This window comes from Gracilinanus agilis, chromosome 2 (assembly GCF_016433145.1).
Source record: "Gracilinanus agilis isolate LMUSP501 chromosome 2, AgileGrace, whole genome shotgun sequence".
Classification (NCBI taxonomy): domain Eukaryota; kingdom Metazoa; phylum Chordata; class Mammalia; order Didelphimorphia; family Didelphidae; genus Gracilinanus; species Gracilinanus agilis.
In genome coordinates, this window is record NC_058131.1 from 216,521,744 (window position 1) to 216,539,151 (window position 17,408).

Here is a 17,408-nt window from a genome sequence, read left to right on the forward strand (position 1 = left end):
TGTGCCCCATAGTGGGTGGTCACAGGAAGGGGGCCCCACCTCTGTGCATAGCTGAAAGCCTGGGGGGTTGCTGGAAGCTGAATTCTATCCAGACCCCTGGCAGGGTTACAAGCTTGCTACTACCTTCCTGGCCCTCCCTGCTAGAGATTTGGGGAGCAGGGCTCTGGAGAGACACCACTGGGCATAGCTAGGAGCAGAGGTACCGGTTTCACCAATTTAAACACCTAAAGGATGTATGCAGAATTCATGCCAGCCCAGGATTCATGCCTGGAGGGATCTGGGTACCAGCTCTTCTCAAGGATCTCTCAGGGATCATAAAACTCTGCTTCCTTCCACACCGAAGGCAGTCAGAGTGTGAAAGCTGTTCTTCCCATCCACCCTGTGCTCTCTCTTTCTCTTCACTTCAGAGGTAGGTCTTATCCATCCTTCAGGACCAAGTTAGCCCAATCCCACTTCCTCCAGTCTTTCTTGATCTCTCCCTTCCCTCTCTGAGCTCCACAGGGAATCAAATATGTACCCTTAAAGCCATACATATATGTCTTTCAATGATCTCTAATTATTTTAAAGGCAAGGGTTATGTGATAGACTTTTGTCGTCTTCCCACAAACACAAGCCTCTGCTCACATACAGTGCTCAGAACAGTACAAATGGTAAACATACAATAAAGTCTTGTTGATTTACAGGCGGATTGAAGAACCTCGGGGCCATTGGTAGTAAATTCCTTGGGATGCTGTAGAGATTTGGGGTGCCAGGAGGTGGGATACAACCCAATCCCAAAAGATGAAACTCTTCTGATAGCATATTACAATGAGGAAACATAGTACACATAGAATCAAGATGCCTGGTGAAGTACATATGTGTGTCTAAATGCATATACACATACACACAAATCCATGTATGGGAAACTATAATAAAAGTAAAAACAGAATTAAAATGGCAAAGAACTAGAAATTAAGAGCATGTCTATCAACTGGGGATTAGCTGAACAAAATGTGGCATATGGTTATGATAGCATACTACAGTGCCCTAAGAAATGATAAGCACAAGGTTAATTTTTTTAAAAAAAATTGAAAGACCATGAAATTATGAGAAGAAAATGAGTAGAACCAGGAGAACATTTTGTGTTGCTACAGAATTAATGTTTGAAGAATAATTTATGAATGTACACTTCTAGAGATAGGACTGATAAATAGAAATAGGAAAGACATAGTTTATATATTCTTTTGTCAATTGATGCCTTCTGTAGTGTGGGGAGGGGAGGGAGAAAGGGGAGGAAGGGAGATAGATACCAGGGAATTTTAATGTAACAAAAAAATAAATTCATAAAATTTTCAAAAAAACAATAGAATGAACTCCATTACTCAGCTTTTTACTCTTACCCCCCAACACAAAGTTCAGGACAGAAGTTGCCCCTATAGGAAAAGAAGACATCTATATGTGCATAGGAGAATATAAGGAATAGCCTTGGGTGAACATTCTACCCTCTGTGTTCTGAAATCTGGACTTTGAGGCCAGCCTACATGACTTGATTGACTAGGCTGTGAATAGTTTGTCTTCTATCTCAAATTCCTCCATAATCATGGTCAGGTAATCACTTCACCTCACCTTTGACAAGAATTCTAAGGGGGGGGGGCAGAAGACTAGGGGCTTTGCCACAAGCTCTGAATCTAGAGCTCAGATATTCTGACTCCAGAGTCTCTGTATCATATAGCTGTGTGCCTCCCCCATAGCAATATTATACTCCAACTTCCATTTGCTCTGGGAATCATTTGTGTTATTTATTCAAGGTAAAGAAATTTCTACTTAAAGATCAGCTTTGGTGTCAACCTCCTACCACAAGACCCTAGAACTAATCTTGGCTGGGAAATATATATGCTTGAGATGATACCAGTTCAGCATTTTGCCAGCCTTGGTACCAAGTTTGGCTACCACTCTGCATTGAGACTCTGGTCCCTCTTGCTAAGGAAATGCTGTCTATATCTTGACCCCAAAGAAGAATCATTCCATGATAACCAATTTATGGGATTTTCATGCTTGGGCTCCTACCTTGATCTCTGCTGCCATAACTCTCTAAATGCCAAACTCTCTTTACCTGCCTACACCTGCTCTCCTTTGCCAATGTCAGTTTTCCCAAGGCTCTCAGGGACCATTCCACCCAACTTGTTCTGAAATCTGGACATTGAGGCCAGACTACCTACTCAGAAGCTGCTTAACTTCTTTCCTGTTTGAGTCTTCCTGTCTCACATGATTCCCAGAGCTCCGACCCTGATTGTTTCCTTGGAATCTGTGGCTTGTCTACTTCCTCCAGGCTATAATATTTTCATACACCCCAATCCTTAATCACCATCTACTACGTGTTTAGAACGCTGAGCTCTGCCACATTCCATCAGTCTGAATCATTTTCTATCCCCATCCTCCATCTCATCCATCAGTAACCCAGTCCCCAAATAAACAGATTTCTTGCCTATTAGCATTTGCAGCTGTGTGATAAGGTAGGGTTAGGAGATGTGATAATTAATAATGATGATGTTGGTGATGATGATGATGATGATGATGATAGCTAGAATTCTTATAAGATTTTAAGGTTGCCAAACACTTTACAAATATTATCTCATTTCAACCTTAGGAGCTGAGTACTATTAGAATCCCTTGTTTTACAGATGAGGAGATTGAGTCAAGGAGATGAAAAGTGACTTGCTTATAGTCAAACAATTAGTAAATAACAGAGGCTAGATTTGAACTTGGGCCATTTGGTCTCCAAGTCCAATGTTCTATCTATGGAAGCACCTAGAAGTAAGACATTCTGTTTACAAGCAAAGGTATTTAGGTGAGAGGAAATGAACAGACATGTTGAACATTGCCTCACTATCTTTGTCACTTTAGCCAGGTGCCTGGGCATTGATATCTCTATCTGTAAATGAGGGAATTTGAACTAGATCTTCTCCAAGATCTCTTTCAGCTCTAAACACACTGAGTCTGACTTCTAGCAGCCTTTTGTTCTTGTCCCTGAACACAGAAATCATCATCCGAGCAATGCTGAGGATTAATAACAACCTCCTAATTTACCAGACCTTGGCATTTAATTGTGGCTGGATAGACTAGCTGCAGATCAATAAATCCCCAAGGGGGAGGCGGCTCTTATTATGACGTGACTCATTATATTCAGTACACAGTCCTTGCAGTGTATAGAGCTTAGGGAATGCCAGTGTTTAGGCAGTCATTTTTGTCCTTAGGCAAAGATAAAAACCTTGTGTGTTCTAAAAGTGCCTTTACTAAACCATGGTCTGCTCTGTGAATTTTGCTCCTTACTGGGATAGCTGGTATAAACCTTGACATTATTGACTCTTGTCTTTATCTGATGGAATTGATCATGCAGGGGTAACAGAATGTTTGAGGTGGTCATGTGGGCTTCAAGTGCCAGGTCCACAATGGAAAAAGGAGTTTTAAGTCAGTTATTACTGCTTTTCCTGGGGAAAAGAGAAAAAATTAATATGCTGCTCTTTTTCTATGCCATCTGTGTACACCACTGGGCTGGTAGAGTGTGACTGTGAGGTTGCTGAGATTCTGTAACCTTTTTTAAAGGGTTCATCTCTAAGCCCAGATCCCTAGGGGGATACCTATTATCACTTTATTGCCCTTGCTCCCTGCTTTGGCAGTCCTGAGCACCTGGCTGTGTCCAGAGAAAAGCAAGAGAACTGCCAGGAATCCTGCCTACAGGTGCATGGGTAGAATTACAGAGACAGCACCAAGGAGTTAGCAATTTATGCTCTATCCAAGAGAAGAGTGCTAACAGAGGCACACAAAAAGTTCTAAATATTCTCTAACTCTCAGGTTCATTCTGTGGTTAAAAGCCAGACCTCTGAAGGCAGGACAATATGAATTACTCGAAGTTTACACACTTCTGTCACCTGAGATCAGGAAACACAAGAGAAAAAAAGGGGTTGGACCTGCCTAATGAAAGTGAAGGAATAACAGAGAAAGATGAGCCACCATCAGGATTTTTCTTTATCAAAAAGCCAAACTTACAATTAAGTATATGAACAGGGAAGAAAATCAAGACCTCCTTTTTCCACGTTTTAAAGAAAATAATGACATTTTAATCCAACAACAAAAAAATTATTCAATAGTCATTGATTAAGTAACTAATAAATATAAGCACTGGCTTGATTTGGGATTAAAAAACAACTACAAATGAACCAGTCCTTGCCCTTAGAGAACTTATATTATATGAGGGAAGCAGGGAATACTCTCTGGGTACATATTTATTTAAAGAACATGGTTCAGTGGGAAAGATGTGAGATTTGGAGTAATGGACTTTAATTCTCAGCTCTGCCTCTTCTTTACCTGTATGACCTTGGGCATGTCACCTAAAATCTCTGGACCTCAGTTTCTTCATTAGTAAAATAAAAAGCCTATGAGATGGTTGATGGCCTAAATGTTTCTTCCAGCTCTAGATTTATGATACTAATACAGAGTAGTTTCAAGGAGAGGGAATTAACAACTATGAAAATGGAAAAAAGCCTTTTCAATACCTTCATGAAGCTGTAGTCATATGCTGGGTCATAACTAGTCTTGCTGGACTGACAGAAATGGCCCAAAGCAGCCCAATGGAAATCTCACTGGTTCAGACCAAGGGATGGTCTCACAGTGGTACCTCCCAGCTCTAGAAACTGTCTATTTTTGTGAGGTAGAATTCCACCATTATATCCCAGTAAGTTCCTTAAGGTCAGGTTTTGGTTTGGGCTTTTCACCACCCAGTAGCTAACATATTGCTTGGCTTTAGAATCCACTTAATGAACATCTGCTGAATTTGTTAAATCCCTACCTCATTCCCTTTACTAATTGTTTCCAAGCCTTCTCCTTTTTCCTTGCACCCCCAACCAAGCCCTTCCACCCCAATGACAGCAGTTGACTATCTCCTTCACTAAGAGTGAGGTCATCTGATTTTAGCCCCTGCATTTCCTTTTTCTCATTCTCTAAAACATATTACGAATCAGACAATACAATAAATTTCAGGTCACCAAGTATTTTTTAAATGTTGCACTTGTGACTAGTGCTAGACACTAGGTATACAAAGATAAAACCAAAACAATTCTTGCTCTCCCTCATAAAGTTTACCTTCTACTGGAGGAAAACAAGAAATACACAATTAAATAAATATGAAAATTTTATAAAATTAATAAGAAGTAATTTTGAGGTAAATGAGGCACTACCAGTAGAGGATAGGGCTGTGGGCTGGGGGGAAATTGGGTCAAGTCTCTTCTTGGAGGTGGCAGTTGAATGGAGTTTTAAAGGGTTAATGATAGTCCAAAAGACAGAGATGTGGAAGGAGAGTATTCATAAGGCAGGTAAGCTAGTCTGCGGCCAAGTCATGAAGAGAATAGATAGAATGCTGTATTTGGATACATCAAGTAGACCAGATTTTAGCTGACACAGAAAACATGGAGTAAATGGGTAGTAATGGTAATAAAAAGGCTATCCTTATTCCTCAATAAAGTAAATTCTTTCGCCTGAGCCTTTGATCTCATTCCTTTTTTACCAGCTTCAGGACTTTGCTTCCTTTCTCTGTATATCTGCATTTTCAGCAATCCTCTATTTGCCTTCCTTTGATCTTATAGCATATCCTACTTCTCTCCTTTCCTTTAATGATAAACAGTTTTGAAAAAGTTATGCTACAACTACTTTCAACAGGTTTGAAGTGATTTCAACAGGCTTGAACTGGCTTCAACCAGTTCTGACAAAAACTGATTTAATCTGATTTGGACTAGCTAAACCCAGTTCTGGGCAGTGCTGTTCAACTAGTTCAAACTGTTTCAGTCTGGTTCCAACCAGTTCAGGCATTTATTTCAGTTCCCACCAATTTAATTCTGATTATTCAAATTGGTTTAATCCAGTTCTGACCAGTTCAAATTGATTTAATCTGATTCAGATTGGTTTAAATCCAGTTCAATCCAATCAGTTTCAAACAGTTAGGTACTTTAATACATTGGGCTTTGGCAATTAAGGTAATTAGGTAGCTAGGTACTTAGTCAATTATGCATATACTTTAGCACTTAGTAAGGAAGTAACTAAATGCCTAAATACTGAAGTGCTTAATTATCTAACTACCTAATTATCCAAGGACATAAATACCTTGGTCTCTGGTCTTAAACAGCTCTCAGTCTAATAGGAAAGATAACAAGTATATACAAATAAGATATAGACTATATAGATTATGGATAATCTCCTTGGGAAGGGACTAGGATTAAGGATTGGAAAAATTTCTTGCAGAAATAAAATGGCACTACAGCTGAGTCTTGAAGGAAGCAGAGAAACTAGGAGGGAGAAATGAGGAAGAAGAGCATTCTGGATTTGGAGGAGAGTCTGTGAAAAATACTTGGAGTAAGGTGATCAAATGTTATGTTCAAAGAACAGCAAAGAATCCAGTGCCACCAGATCACAGAATATGTGGAGGGGAAATATAGTGAAAGAAGCCTGTAAAGGTTGGAAAGGGTTAGGTGATTAAGAGCTTTAATAGCTAAACAGAGGGTTTCATATTTGATCTCGAAAAATATAGGGAGACAATGGAGTTTATTGAAGGACAATAGTGGTGATATACTCAGACTTGTCCATTAGAATGAATTGAAGTGATGAGAAACTTGAGTTGGGGAGACCCCCCCAGTGGGAAATTGCAATACTTCAGGTGTGAGGTGATGATGAGGTTTGCACCATGGTGTCAGGTCACATACAAGAGATGGAAGTAAAAATGGCAGCACATGGCAACCGATCCAATATTGGGTGGGTGAGAGAAATTAAAGAGTCATGGGTGACATGTAGTTTCAAAGCCTAATTGATTGGGAAGATAAGGGAACTATCAATAAAAATATGTAAGCCAGGATAGTGGTAGGGTTTGGAGGGAAAGATGAGTTCAATTTTGGGCACATTGGGTTTATTATGTTTACTGGACATCCAGTTCAAAATGTCTAATAGACAGTTGGAGAAGTGAGACTAGAAGTCAGGAGAGAAGCTACAGCAGGACAAGAAGGCTCTGAGTGTCGTCTACCTAAAGATGATAAATGAAACCATTGAAGCTGATGAGATTGACAAGTGAAATAGTAGATGGAGGAAGAGAACGAAGTCCAGAAAGAATCTTGGGGCACACTCAGGATTATCGGGCAAGATGTGAATGAAGATCTAGCAATGAAGACAGAGAAGGAGCAGTCAAACAAATAGAAGAACCAGGTGAAAGAAGGGACATAAAAACCTGAAGAAAGGAGAATATAAAGGAGAAGAGGGTGATCTACACTGTTTTGGGTTTGATATAGAAAGTATGTAGATAAGTAAAGTATAAAGAAGAGGTAGAGCATAAAGAACACAGTAGCCTGGAAGTCACTAAGTGTTTATTAAGCACTATATATGCCAGGGCAAAGTGCTAAGCATTTGGAACATATATACAAAGCCAAAAGATATAATTCATGCCAGGAAAATAGTAGAATGGCGTTACAGTTTCAATTCTGCCTTTCTTCAACTATGTGACTTTTGGAAAGTTCATTTACCTCTTTCTGAAACTCAGTTTTCACCTCCAGAAGGAAACGTTTCCATCTGATAGATTATCTGTAATTTCTCTCCCAGTTCTTCCATCCTAGGTTTTCTATCTTACATGAGACCAAAAACCATTTTTTCTTCTTTTACTTCTCTAAATTCACTATTAAAAGGGGGGTCACTCATGGACTATTTACAAATTTGGATCTGGGAAGCCATATTCCCATCACTGGATTTCTGTTGGCTTTTCTGGGGGTTGGGGGGGGCCTGAAATAAACTTTGTTACTCACTTCCTGTGCTGGCTCCCATGCAGCAGGGCTGCTCTCCCTGAAACAGCTGCTGCTTTCCATCCCAGATATGCCTGTCACTCAACAGCGGATGGCAGGATTTTTTTTTTTTGCTCCTTTATTTTGTAGATTTTGAAACATGATTTGGTGTAGTTTGAAATGGAACATGACATGTCCAAATGTTTCTTTTGCTGATACTAATTTTCTGGGATTCAAAACAAGATTGGGCTCCAGGGTAACAATTAGAAGAGGGAAACAAAAGCAAGTGACTGTTTAAACCATTGTACATGAAAGGCAACTTAGCATAGTAGCAACAGTAGAGATCTTGAAGCCAGGAGGGTTGGGTTCAAATCCTGGTTCTATCACTTGTTATCTATATGTTGATAGACAACAGAAATCAATTAACTTCCCTTCTTAGTCTCAGTATCCTCATTTGATCATCTCTGCCTTGCCTAACCAGGGGTTAGGGTTGAGGGATTGGGATTATGAAGATTGAAAGGAATTCTGGATGTCAAAATGTCTGCAAACTATAGAGTGCTTTGTAAACTGTAAAGATATGATTTCCTAGTATTACTATAGATATTTATCCCAAATGCTTTCAGCTGTATGTAATCTTCCCTGATCCCTCCAAAGTCAAAAATCACATTTCATTCTTGAGCAATTCAGATTAGGAGGAAGTGTGATACAGTGGAAAAAGTGCTGGTTTTGAATCAGAGGAAGTGGCATTGGGAAAATTATTTAATCTCTTTGGGCCTCAGTTTCTTATCTGGAAAATGGCTGATTAATTGACCTCCTAGGTTCCCTTACAGGTCTAAATATATGTAATTAAATAGTACTTTCTCTTTTCTGTTCTTATGCAGAAAGTATTTATATTATCAAAAGTATCATGCTGACAAAAGTCCAAAGTATCAATTCAATCAATATTTTTAAATGCTTACTATGTGTAAGTACAAGCACTGTACTAGGTTCTGAGGAGAGAGGAGGAAGAAGGAAAAAGTAGGAGGGGGAGAAAGAAGAGGAAGAAGAGGAGGAGGAGTGCTGGGCCTGGAGTCAGGAAGACCCAAGTTCAAATCTGATCTCAGGTATTTACTAGTTGTATGCCCCTGGGCAAGTCACCTAACTTCTGTCTACCTCCATTTCTTCATCTATAAAATGGGGGCAGTAATAGCACCTAAGTACTAGAATCATGAAGATGAAATGAGATAATATTTGTAAAGTACTTAGCACAGGATCTGGCATATAATAAGTATTACATAAATGCTGGTTGTTGTTGATATTATTATTATTATCATTATAATTACTCAAACTGCTTATGAACTAATTTTTAGTCCTTATTATTAGTCTTTCTCCTCCTCTCCACCTGTTGAATTTTTATTGTTCTTTAAAGCAGAATGGTCTTGGCTCTTTGGACCTGGGACCTCTCATAGTGTTTTGATTAGGACCTCTCAGACATACTTATCATATAATATAGGAAATAATTATCTGCATATTTAGAGTATCTGGCATGTATTAAACATTTAACAAGTGTTTTACATTGCTTCATTCATTCTTATGTCTTATATGGCTGGGAACTTCATGTAGGCAGGGACCTTCCTTTTCTAAATCCTCTATCTTACCACTTAGTACCTCGATTTGTACACAGTCAATCAATAAGTATTTATTAAGCACACAGGTGCTTAATAGATCCTTGAAAGGTTGAATTTTGTATGAGTCACATCTACTTTACCACACTGTAAGTTCCTTAATCAGCCTTGTTTGGTAATGGGGCTTATGTAGATCAATGAACCTAAGAGCTATTCCATGTAGGGTTACTCAAGACAGACCACAGTGGAGAGTTCTGGCAAAAGGTAAGAAGAAAATGGCAAACCACTCTAGTATCTTTGCCAAGAAAACCATAGGGAGAGGGGGCTTGATGTGCTATGGTTCGTGGAGTCTTAAGAAATCAGACACAACTGGATGACTGAAAAACAAAGAAGTTCTTTGAGGGCAGCACCAATACCTTATATATTATAGGAATAGAGTCCTAATATATGAAACTGTAGTTCTCTTATATAAGGGACCTTAGAAGACTTCTAGCTAAACCTCAGCCTTTGACAGATTAGGAATGTGAAACTCAGAGAACTTAAGTGATTTAGTTAACAGCTGGACATTTTATTTATAGGTTTTTAAGGTTTGCAAAATGCTTGATAAATATTAGCTCATTTGACCCTCTCAACAATCTTGGGATGGATGTACTGTTATTATCCACATTTTACAGAGAAGAAAACAGAGGCAGAGAAAATTTAAATGACTTGTCCAGGTTCGCATAGCTAGTAAATATCTGGGGCAAGATGAACTCAGGTCTTCCTGACTCCAATCTCAGTACTCAATTCACTGTCCAAGATCACACAAGTAGGAAAGGGCAGAGCCATATTTGAACAAAAGTCCTGTGATTCCTATTCAATGCTCTGTCAAAAGTATTCCCAGTGTCTGATTCAGAGCTCTACACAGGCGATGATTGAGGAATGATTGTGATATGAAATGAAACTGAATATAGAGGAACCATAATAGGAGGTCTTGCTGACAGTACATGATATTATGTATTTCTGCACAGACTGTTACATATTTCAATACTGGCACCCCACTTTTAAAAGTGTTCCCTTACAAACCCATAGCACAATGATTTTTGCTCTATAAAAGGCAGGTTCACCTTAGCTCCACTTTGGACAGTTATATTTCTGTCACTGATAAGAGTTATGCCAGATCTATTGCAACTCAGTCAGAGACAGATGTCCACATAATTGTTTAGATCATCCTGTGGTCAATTTGAGTCAACTAGGAAGCCTGCAAAATAACCACGTCATGTCCTGGTCATATAGTTTCCATTAAAGATAAATTGATCAATGAAGAATTAGTCAGTGTTTCTTCTTCTTGGCTATCTAGGCCCAGAGTTATTTTCACTTCAGCCTTTGCCATCTTTATGTCTTGGATGGGGTTGTTGCTAATTCCTTCACATAAGAACAGATGAATGAATGAAAAATAATTTACAAAGTCATTAATATATTCCAGGAACTATGCTAAGTGCTAAACACTGGAGATACAAATAGAAAAAAGCAAGAGAATTCCTAATTATTTTTACCTAGACTATGTACATGAAGGCATGGCATGAAGAAGGCAAGATAACAGTAGTAGAGGGTCCAGGTTGAACAGGAAATTATTGAAAGAACAGGAATAGTATAGCCTAGAGACTCAACACAAATCTGGAATGATGTGTTGGAGAAGGAGCTTTGAGCCCAGAAGCATAGTGTGAATATGCCATAAAGAAAGGAAGAGAGTCTTAAAAACACTTGAAATAAAGTTGTCAATTACATGTGATGAGATTCCAGGTAAATTAAAACTTGAGTCCATCTCTAGAACATGTTGATTCAGTTCTGGGTGAATATGGTATTGATAGACTATGGTCCATTGCAGTGACAGAGTTTCTTGTCTTGTCTCTAACTCGCATATGTAGAATCATCCTCATGATGTTTTAAACAGTGCAAAATGGACTATTCAAATTCATTCAATTCCATGGAAAATCAATTATAGGATCAAAAGTCAGCAGGGAAAGTAACCTTGGAGGTCAACATTCATATTACAGATGAGGAAACTGAGACCCAGAGAGGGGGAAAAGACATTTTTTACAGAGTAAAATGCAAAAACTAAGTCATCTGACTCCAATTCCAGTATTCTTTCTAACCCTTTCTCTTTCAACTTGTGAAAGTAAGACAAATATCTATGCTCAGGTAAATTGGGCTATTTTATTTTTGGTTTTGTTTTACCTCATTGTGGGCACCATGCCGGCAAAAATAACTGAATTATTGACCTTTTTTTTTTTTTTTTTTTTTTTTTTTTTTTTTTTTTTTTTTTGCACTTCCCTGCTAGATACCTTTATATTAGCATGGACATGGCCAATGACTCACTATAGTATGTGGTTACATAATGAGCAGGATTCTTTCCTATCACAGGAGCAAAAGGTTTTCCTGGCTTTGGGGATATCTAATGTAATTTATTTTTCTACTCTGTTATGTTTTCAGCTGTATCTCTTTTAGGTCAAGGCTGAAGTAAGGAATGGCGTGTATTGTGTGAGGAAAGCTGGAGATTTCCTGGCCTCTGAACTTTATTGGGCTCAGTCTCTTTCTTCCACTTCTTTTTTCTCTAGCTGCTATGCAAAATCCGTCTGATTATTGTGGAATTGCTTAAATCTCAGTCTTTTTAAAAGCCGGTTTCTGATGGAAGGTTGGTGTTTATGCTGTGGATGGAGCCCTCTTCTGGAGAAACTTTTCAACAGGTAATATAACAAGGTTTTCATGGTTTGCTTCCTTTCCCCAACACCCCCAAATCCGAATAACTATTGGTAATCCAGGTGTCACTGGAGTAAATCAAACAAGAATTGATTCTCCATGATATGCATTCTCCCTTACCTTTCACTAACTAGGCTATTAATTGAACTCACAAAGGAATTTGATTTTCCTTAAAAATCACTGGTATTCTCTTGAACAGAGCCAAGCTCTACCGCAGGTGATAAACTTCAGAATAATTGCCATGATTTCCAGAGCTTCCCTCTGGCTTTTTCAGGGAAATTAGTTGCTGAGTGCATTGGTCCTATGAAGTTTCTCTGCATGATATGCTGTGACACACATAAGCCACTTAGGTCTTCCTTCTCAGAACTCTTGAGGGCTGAGGAGTAAGTGAATGTACGTGTGACTATGTGTGTGCACGAGCAAGAGAGCCAGGAAGAGACACAGAATCAGAGACAGAAAGACAGCAAAAGGGGGAGAGACAGAGACATAGAGGGAAAGAGAGGAGAGAGACAGACAGGCAGGCAGGGAGGCAGGCAGGCAGATCAAGAAACAGAGACAGACACAAAGACAATGACTCTAGATAGGAGGAGAAATAGCAAGACCGAAAGTAAGCGATTTTTTTGTATAAAATCATTTAATATATGAAATAAAAGTAACAAAGAGCATACAGATCCCCTTGTAAGCAGGCATGCGGTTAATATCCAGGCAGAGATTCAAGAACTTTCACTTTTAGCTGGGTCTGTCTTTCTAAACTGACCCTCCTTAGTATCTGCTTCTGTGACTGTCATATAGAAACAGGTACTTACAGTCTTTTTTTTTTTTTTTTTTGCTAGAAAATCAAACTTAAGGGTGAAGGAGAATCCCTGTTTTAAATAGAAATCTCAGGATCTTCTGGAATGTTTTAAACAGATCCCAAGGAACTTCCCTAGAATTTATAGCCACTCCCTGAAAGTGTTCTTCTGGAGAGCTTATTCACTAACCCTCCAAACTTTTTTTTTTTTGTTTTTTAGCTTGCATGATTCTACACATGGGAACGACAAGAAAGAAAACAATCCAATATTTATCAGAGACTTTGTACCACATGCCCATCTTGATAATTTTCCCATTTGTTCTTCCTTATCTCACAGAAGCCATGCCTCCACCTGCATATGTCCCCCTCTCCCCAAACACTACATTGAAGCCCAGAGGTGACTGTTTCCTCCTTGTCCTGACTTCCAGCCATTGTTGCCCTGAATTACATTCATCTTCCGCCTCCCAACATGCATAATACAATCTTGTGCACACCACCATGGCCAATGAGCTCCAAGAGATTGATTGCTTCCAAAGGCGGGCACCAGGGGATTATGAAAGGACCATTGCAACTGCTATGGAAAAAACACACATGCTTGCCTGAGCCCCATCAAGGCCAAGTGACTCATTTTCTTTATTACATTGTTTTTCCTTTGCCTCTGTGTGTATATGTGTGTGCAAGCGCACTTTTTTTTTTCTTTCTCTGCTTGAGGAAAGTTTTCCCTTGTTGAGTCAGATGGCACATTTTGGCTGCAAAAGTTACCACTCCCTTCCCTCTGACACATTGCAATTCTATTTTAACCTTTTAGCATTTGACTGAGTTCCCAAATGAAAAGGCTTTATTGCAAAGGGGCAACATTAGTAGTACTCTGGCTCCACAAAATGTACCACAATAAATAAGGGAAACAGACCCCCTCCTTCTCCCCATCAAACCAGGACTCTGGGATATTGGAGAAATTCCTTTTGAACATCCTTGTTCAGAGCTACTCTTTAAGCTGTCACTTGTTAAGCTATCGGTCTGATAGGCTATTCTCAGGAATTCCTCCTGATGTGCACCTCTGTGCACATCTGGCTTTTACTGCTTCTGGAGAGCTCAAACTTTTGATAGAACCCGACTCAAGAAATTCTTGTCAGTGTTATTTTAAGCCACTCACCAGTGGGAATGACCAATATTGAATGGGGAGTAGAGGGTGGGAAAGGTGATATCATTTAAGATTAGATTGTAGGGCTTCTTTACTAAGTCCAGCAAATACCGGGGCCAAGTACCAGGCAGTGGAAGCCTGAGGCCACAGGTTCAACTCTACCAAGCTTCTTGGAACCACAGATGTCTGGAACCAGTCAGCTTCCAATAACCCTGGCATCATGGGTGACCCAGCTGTCCAGGTAGAGCCCAAGCCCAACTGGACATAGGTAAGCACTAAACTATACATGGCTCTGAGCCAATGGGCTTCCAGTCACATTCCAGGTAATGGGCACACAGCCACCACAGAGCAAAGGAACCAAACCATCCATAAGGCAAATTCTGCACCTGGACTCCTGGCTCTTTCCTGACTTGTCTGCATCTACCAGCAAGGCTGCCCTGCTCAGGAGGTGCTGATTTCATTCCAGCCCTCCAGGTTCGGCTACCTTTGACAGCTTTATTTTCTTCCCCAGCTTCCCTGCACACACCAGCAATCCCAGTTGGTCTACTGGAGTCCCTGCCAGAAGGTTGGCTCCCCAAGCCTCTGATTTTCAGTTCCTGAGGGCACATTCTCACTTATTCCCTCCCACCACCTCACTCAGCACACTGCCCTTGCCAGGCCCTCCTACTGGCATGTAAGAATACAGGCAGACAGGAGATTCCTTCCTGCACTGGCCAGAAACCTAGGCCTCAGTGATCACCTGTCCACTGCCACTCAACTTGGATCTCCCATTGGCTCTGACCCTAGACAAGCCGGGCTAACAATGTGCCCTCCAGCCCTGGGTAGAGGGTTTCTCCTGTCTGCTCTAATCCCCTCTCCCTCTGGCTGTTTGATGCAGCTTGCCAACCAACTACCAACCCCCTGGTTTCAGAAGTAATGCTATTTTACAGCATAACTTCCCAAGGTTCCTACTCCATATTTTGAAAAGCTACAGAAATTGGTTTCTGAGACTACACTGGCACCAGAAAATTCTGTGTTCACCCAAAGCATCCCCCTTCTAGGCTCTCAGCTAGCCCTCTCAAAAGTCCCAGAATGCTGAGGGTTAACAAAATAGCTGAAGCCCTGAGGTGGTGAGAGATGGGGAGGCATTAACTTTTCCAGCACTCAGTGCCCAGGATGCCCAGTTTCAATTCTTCCCTCCAGAGTTTTGAGATAGGAAGGAGATGGAGGGTGCAAAGGGTTAGCGTTTCCCAGCAGCACAGACAGGGTATAGCCGAACTAAGGGCTCCCTCCAAAGGAACTTCCCGGGCTGGAGCCCATCAGCGGCAAGGAGACCACCATCAAGGAGGAGGCAGGGAGAGCCCAGGGGAGCTCTTAGCCCTCTTCCCTCCTGACTGACAGCAACAGCAGCAACAGCAGCAGGGGACTCCTGGGGCTGGGTGCATTTTCCTGCTTTCCAGCAAAAAGGGAATCTAGAATAAGGTAACATGGGCACAGACACCCCCAAGCAAGTCAGTAATTCTGGAAAGATTCCCTCCCAATTCCCCCAGCTAGGGAAGAATAAGAAAGCTCCTGAAACCACTGACAAAGACGCGGAGAGAGGACTCCAATTAGTCCCTGCTGCTTTAAGAAGCCAGACGTGGAGAAAAACCAACAGTCTTTTTTTAACCCAGCCCAAGATCTACCAAATGAAATCAAAGTTGCACCACTTGGGTACATCAAAGAATAGCAAGGCAGCTTGCAAGATACTCTAGACTTCCCTTGCCTGTCGTCCCTTCCCCGGTCACCCGACACACACCAAATACACACACACACACACACACACACACACACACACACACACTCACTCACTCACTCACTCACTCACTCACTCACTCCGAATAACAATCCAGGGGTATCTACCCAGGAAAGCCACCGCTCCCCAATTGCTGGCTCTAACTGTATTTCAGAACCCCACAGACGTTGAGCGAGACTACCTGCATTGAAAACACTTCTACATTAAAAAAAAAATGAAAAAATACAGAAAGGGAAAGAGAGAAAGAATGGATGGCAGGACTCCAGAGCTAGCCACCGGTCTGGCTTACCTGGGACAGCAAAAAGGACAAGGTGAGCTGAGTTCTCTGCTGCATTTTGCCAGACTAGAAGCAAACGGCGGCTCTTTCATTCATGCGCCCGGCTGCACTGAGCATATTTTCGCTGTGAAACAGCCTTTGAGAAGAGACTCTGCTTTGAGAGCCAGCCAACTTCCCAAATAGATCAGCAGCATCATCACGAAAGCATTGGATAGAGGCTGATGACCAGAACCAATGGCTTTACAAGGATGATTTCTTCATAAGGCTTCCTCATTTTGCATCGCAGATATCGGGCGGGCACCTCTCACAAACACAACCCTTGGAGAAAAAAAAAAAAAAGCATTTGCCTTTAGAGTGTTTAGATTCAGACCTAACAAATCATGCTTATGGAACTCAATAGTCTTCTCTCCTTTTCAGAGAATGCAATTGCACAGGGGAATAGCAGCAACTTAGATCCCAGTGCAAAAGAGCCTCTTTATTAAAATGTTAATAAGGTCTACTTTATTTTCAATAAATCAAAAAAATGACCCCTGTAGTTTGGGTTATTTCTAAGCCTGGGAAAGCTGCACAGTGAAGGTGGTTTGTTTGGTTTGTTTGTTTTTTTTTTCCTTGGGTGCTGCTGAAGTAGTGATTATATTTTGTGTTTTCCTCCTGTCTCACAAATCAAAAAGAGGACAGATCAATTCTAGGCTGCAGGGGAAAAAAATCCATCATAGGGCAATAGATTTTATTAACTGCTCAGGTGATGGTTGGACCTGCTACCCATTCCACAAGCATGGATCTAAGGCCAAATCTGCATCCCTCAATTATAAGAAACTTTCTTTTGTGAGTTTGGAGCATCTCACAACTTCCCTCTCTCTCCTCTTTGGAAATTATGTTGCTGAGGTCACTCCAATTTGCAGAGTTAGAGTACATTTGCCAAAGAAGGCACCTGGTTTTCAGGAGCAAACACTTTTATTTAGTATAGATTATCTCCTGTTTGAGAGATGATCTCTTTTACTCAAAAAAAAAAATCAGAGAATCAGGATTTAGACCTAAAAGAAACAAAAGAGATGACTTGACCAAACCTGATAACTATATAGGAAGAAAATGAGACTCCAAGTGACTTACACGGGCATTCAAATGTACATCCACTGCCTCTGAATCCAGTGTACTTTCCCAAAAGTTACACTGTTAGTAATTTTTTTTAAAAATGAGACTGGAGATGAATTCTTTGAGGCACAACTCAGTAGAACCCTAGTCTACCATCCCTAGAAGGATATCCAGTTCTTGGATGGTTCTATACTGAAAAACAAG

At 40.6% G+C, this 17,408-nt stretch overlaps 1 protein-coding gene across 1 annotated transcript in view; it reads right to left on the minus strand.

Annotated features, from left to right (window-relative positions):
• CDH13 (cadherin 13) overlaps positions 1-16,204 on the minus strand; it is a 1,311,104-nt gene extending 1,294,900 nt beyond the window's left edge. Inside the window, exon 1 of the mRNA XM_044659579.1 lies at positions 16,125-16,204. Coding sequence (XP_044515514.1) covers positions 16,125-16,204 — 80 coding nt within the window. The remainder of the gene's footprint in view (positions 1-16,124) is intronic.
• Between the last annotated feature and the right edge of the window lie 1,204 nt (positions 16,205-17,408).